This window comes from Neopelma chrysocephalum, unplaced genomic scaffold, assembly GCF_003984885.1.
Source record: "Neopelma chrysocephalum unplaced genomic scaffold, ASM398488v2 Primary Assembly neopelma1_95933, whole genome shotgun sequence".
Classification (NCBI taxonomy): Eukaryota; Metazoa; Chordata; class Aves; order Passeriformes; family Pipridae; genus Neopelma; species Neopelma chrysocephalum.
In genome coordinates, this window is record NW_020924584.1 from 1,003 (window position 1) to 5,992 (window position 4,990).

The following is a 4,990-nucleotide window of genomic DNA, read 5'->3' on the forward strand; positions in this document are numbered from 1 at the left end:
CACCGGAGCCGGGCACTGGAACCTTGTACCGGGGCTGGATACCGGAGCCGGGCACCGGGACCGGGCACCGGAACCTTGAACCTAGGCCGGGCACCGGAGCTTTGCAACGAAACCGTTCACCGGGACCGTGCACCAAAATCTTCCCCCGGAGCTTTGAAGCGGAGCTGTTCTCCGGAGCTCTGCCCCGGGGCCGCGCACCGAGCGCGGGGCCGCATTGCGGGGCCGGGCCGTGCCGGAGCAGCCGAGCGGGTTCCCGCACCTTCGGCGGGGCCGGGCGGGCACCGTGGAAACAAAAATCCCGGGAATTGAACGCAACCCGCAGCCCCGCCAGCGGGGCCGGCACCCCCTGGCACAGCCGGCCCCGGGAGCAGATGTCGGCGGCCCCCCCGCAGCCCCCCGGCCCCCCGCGACCCCCTCCTTTGCTCCGCCGGGGCATCCGCCCTTCACCACCGCGGCCCCGGTGCCGCCAGTTGCGGGGGACGGCAGAAGGGCCGCACATCGACCCCCCCCGACCCCACCGAGCCCTCGCCCGACCCCACCGAGCCCCCGCCAGGGCCCCCCGAGGCTTTTTCTCCGGAAAAACGAGTCCCGGGAGGATGCCCGGGCTGGAGCCGTCGGAAGAGGCTCTGCCGCTCTGCGGAGAGCGGCGAGCGCCAGGGCCCGACTGGGGGATCGGGGGGTTCGGGGGGATCGGGGGCCGCTGCAGCGGCTCGTGGGACCGCGGCGGATCCACTCCCGGCCCGGTCCCTACTCTTTGCCACCGGTGTCTTCGGGGCCGGGCCCGGCACGTCGGGGCCGCGCTGGAGCCATTCTCCGTTTGCAGCCCCGGCGCGTCCCGGCCCGACCCCAAACCGGCCCGGTTTATCCCCAAAAACTGTGGGGCGCGGGCACCGCCACCTCTCCCGGGAGGGAACCGGAGGCTCCATCCCCGCAGCCCCGTCGCCTCCCGCGGGAAACCGGCCCCCGTGACCCCCGCGGCCGTGGGCAGCGGCACCGGTCGGAGCTCGGTGCCCGACCCTGCCCGGAGCCCGCGGCCGTCCGGTGGCGACGAGCCCCGGTGGCGCGGACGGTAAATACACCGGTGCCCGTTCAGCGGCCCCGGCACCCGTTCAGCACCGCCGCGGCGGACAGCTCCGCACCGGGCACCGCGCTGCCGGGGCTCCAGCGGGCACCGGCACTGGCAACGGGTACCGGCAACGGCACCGGGCACCTGGCACCGGCATCGCGCCGGTGCTTCCAGTGCTCCAACGGGCACCGGCTCCGAGAACCGCCACGGGCACCGGCACTGGCACGGGCTCCTGGCCGGAGCTCCCGGGGTTCCAACAGGCACCAGCGTCGGCACTGGCACCGGCACCGGGGCCGGGCACCGCGCCGAGGCTCCGTCGGGAACCGGCACCGGGAACCGGTACAAGCAGCGGGCACCGCGCCGGGGCCGCGGGGCCGCCACCGAGGAGCCCGGCCTTGGCCACCGCCACCCGCGCGCCCTCGCCGCGGCCACCGGCCCCGCGGCCCGGTGCCAGCCCCGGGCACCGCGCTCCGAGCTCCCGCTCCCGGGGGACCGGAGCGGTGTCACAGCCGGCGGACCGAGCCGGGCCGCCGCTCCGGATCCCGGTGCCCCTATTGGCGAGGGGGGGACACCGCCTCCGCGGTCCCGGGGGGGACACCCGTGGGGCAGAGCCGCGTTATATCAGCGCCGCCGCCCGCGGGCCGCGCACTCGGGCGGCGGGAGCGGCGGCGGCACCGCCGGGGGAGGGGGCTCGGCCCGATGCCCCCAATGCCCCCGGTGCCCCCGGTGCCTCCGGGGCGGAAGGAAAGCGGCGAAGGCGGCGGAGTCAACATTGAATATTTATTAATCGCCGTCGAAGGACGCTCGGTAATTACAACCTCGCCGCGATCGCACCGGCGGCGGCTCGTCACGGCCGACGAGTCCTGGCGGGGCCGGGACCGGGCGACGAACGTCCAGCGGGGCCGGGGGGGGGCGGCCCCGGCAGGGAGGGGGGGGCCGGTGCATGCAGTACGGCCGAGCCCCCCGGCCCCGCGCCCCCGCGCTCCGCCGCCGCCGAGCAGTGTCCGGGCGGCGGGGACGGGGACCGGGAACCGGGACCGGGGAGCGGGAGCGGCGCCCGGCGCGGGGGGGTCTTGCATATCGTTGGCCATAAATATTTATTAATCGAAATGAAACGGAACGGAAACACGAAAGCACTTCTGGTGTCGGGCAGCGGGTCCCCTTTGCTACAACGGTTTGTGGGTTTTTGTTTCTTTTTCCCTTTTTTTTTTTTCCCCTTTTTTTTTTTTTTTTCCCCAAACTTTTTTTTTTTTTTTTTTTTTTCTCTTTTTTTTTTTTTTTTTTTTTTTTTTTTTTTTTTCGTTTTCAAAACGTTTCTCAGAAATCATCCTCCTCTCCTCCTCCCTGGTCTCTAAAAATGCTGGTTTCTCGAAGGTGGTTGCGGGCAGGTTCCGACAACAAAAAGATCCAAAAAAAAAAGAGAAAACCCAACCAAAAAAAAAAAAAAAAGCGTCATCGGCTTCCCGGCGTCTCCCGGCCGAAGGAATGCGGCAAACCGGGATGGAGACCCCCGGGCCGGGCGCCGCGGGGGGGGGGCGCAGCCCCACCAGCCCCCCCGGAGCCCCGCTTGCATAGCTCGGGCTGCGCTTCCCGGCTCCGCCAGCTCGGGAAAACCGGGGCGGCTCCACGGGGGGGGGTGTTTGTTTTTTTTTTTAATTATTATCGTTTTTTTTTTTCCTTTTTTTTTTCTTTTTCCGTTTCAAGTTTTTTAAAACAGGTAAAAAACGTCCTGACACACGCGCTGCGAGGAGCTCCCGGGGCGGGGAGCGGGGCCGGGGCCCCCCCAAAGCAAAGTGCATCTCGGAGCGTCCGCCGGGCCTGGCCTCTTGCATAGATAGAAATTGGGGTTCGTTCCTCCCTGCGCCTCTTTATTGCTTCGGAAAGTTTCACTCCGCGCCGCAGCGCGGGCTCCTCTCGCTCCCACGGGCCGGGGCAGCGGGTGTCCAATGCCGGGGGGGTGCGGGGGGGTCGGGGTCAGGGCGGGGAAAGGGAGAAACGGCCCAAACTGGGGGGGGGGGGGGGGGGGGGGCGGAAAAAAAAATTAAAAAATAAATATATAAAATTAAATTAAAACGAATTCAAAGGGAAACGAAGCGGTTCGACCCAGAGGGTCGCGCTGGGCACCGGAGGGGGCTCCGACGGGCTGGATGGGGGGGGGTCGGCCCGTGCGGGACATCTCCCCCGGGAAAAATAAGAATAATAATATTAATAATAATAATAGTAATAATAATGTAATTGTAATAATGGCTGTAGTCGTTATAATTGTTGTGGCAGTTATTATAATAATCGCGGTGATAATAGCGATAATAAAGTAACTAAATAAATTATATTAAATAACAAAGAACAATAAATAACAAAATTTAAAAATAACGAAATAAATACTAATAAAAAATTTCAGGAAAAGGGGAAGTCCTCCCAAAAAAGCACTTTGTCCCCACGGGGCGCGGGGACCCGCCGCCGGGGCCGGGTCCCCATATTGCACCAAAGCCCACGGCGGAGCCCCGGGGGCCGGTCCGCGGGGCCGCCGCGGGTGGGGGGGTGTGTGGAGGGGGGGTCTCCCCCTCCCTCCCCGCCACCTCGGGGATGGGGAGGGGTGTCGGGGAGGGGGGGTCAGTTGTGGAAGAAGGCGTTGAGCTCCTCGTACATGGGGCCCCGCTCGTGCGGGAGGTGCATGTCGTAGGGGAAGATGTTCTCGGAGTGGACCCCCCCGCGCATCCCCGCCGACCCGAAGACCAGGTTATGGGCGGCGGGGCGGGAGCCGGGCAGCGCCGAGTAGTGCATAGAGTAGTGGTAGCTTTTCTCGTGGTCGGGGGATGAAGAGTCCTGCTTGAGGGAGAAGTTGCCGTTGATGCAGAGCGGGGGGCTGAGCCCCCCGTCGTACTCCGAGCTGTTGTAGTCGGGGGAGGTGTTGCCGTAGAGGCTCTCGTAGGCGGAGGCGCAGTAGCCGTGTGTCCTCAGCCCGTGCGGCCCGGGGCCGGCGGCGGGCGGGCAGGGCGCCGCGGCCAGCCGCGAGCAGGGGTAGGGGTAGGGGTGCACGGCGAAGGAGGCGGCGTTGGGGCCGTGGAACCGACCCCCCTCCTGCCCCTGCTCCGTCAGGAAGTTGCGGGAGTTGAGCTGGAGGCAGCCGGCCACCAGGTTGGTGGTGGGCTGGGACAGCCCCTTGCACAGAGTCTGCACGTAGGAGACCAGGTCGGGCCGCTTGCCCGAGCGCAGGATCTCGGAGAGAGCCCAGATGTAGTTCTTGGCCAAGCGGAGGGTCTCGATTTTGGAGAGTTTTTGGGTTTTGGAGTAGCAGGGAACCACCTTGCGCAGGTTGTCCAGGGCCGCGTTCAGGTCGTGCATCCGGTTCCTCTCCCGGGCGTTCGCCTTCTGCCGCCGCAGCTTCGACCGCTCCAGCCGCGCCTTCGTCATCTTCCTCTTCTTGGGGCCGCGCTTCTTGGGCCGCTCGCCCTCCGCCTCCTCCAGGCCTTCCTCCTCCTCCTCCTCCTCCTCCTCGTCCCCTCCTAGCTCCCCTTCCTCCTTGCTCTCCCCCAGCGAGCCCTCGGGCGGCTCCTCGGGGAGGGCGCAGCCCTTCCCCGCCCGCTCCTCCTTCTCGCTCCGGGCATCCTCCTCGCACTCCTCGGCCCAACCGGGGAATTTCGGGACTTCGGGGACCAGGCTGGGCTCGCTGAAAAGTCGCGTCAACATGGTGGCTGCAGCGGGGGGCAAAGAGCCAGGCGTTACCGGCGGCCCCGCCGCCCGCCCACCCCCCGCCCGCCCCGCTCCCACCCGCCGGCACCGGCGAAAACGAATTGGGCGCGGGGCCGCCCCCCGCCGCCCCCCGCCCGGGCCGCCCGACCCCGGGGGCACCGGGGCTCTCTCGGGGCGCGGCGATGCCCCCCCTCCCGACCTTCCCCCAACCCCACCGCCGGGGTCCCCGCGGCC

At 67.3% G+C, this 4,990-nt stretch overlaps 1 protein-coding gene across 1 annotated transcript; it reads right to left on the bottom strand.

Moving 5' to 3' along the window:
• Positions 1-1,832: 1,832 nt before the first annotated feature.
• Positions 1,833-4,802, bottom strand: NEUROD2 (neuronal differentiation 2). Its single transcript, XM_027708288.1, has one exon. The coding sequence runs from the start codon at positions 4,751-4,753 to the stop codon at positions 3,677-3,679; it is 1,077 nt and encodes a 358-aa protein (XP_027564089.1). The 5' UTR covers positions 4,754-4,802; the 3' UTR covers positions 1,833-3,676.
• Positions 4,803-4,990: the final 188 nt, after the last annotated feature.

Bases quoted from the DNA above. Each gene is read 5' to 3' on its own strand.
- NEUROD2 (XM_027708288.1), bottom strand. From the start codon at position 4,753: ATGTTGACGCGACTTTTCAGCGAGCCCAGCCTGGTCCCCGAAGTCCCG.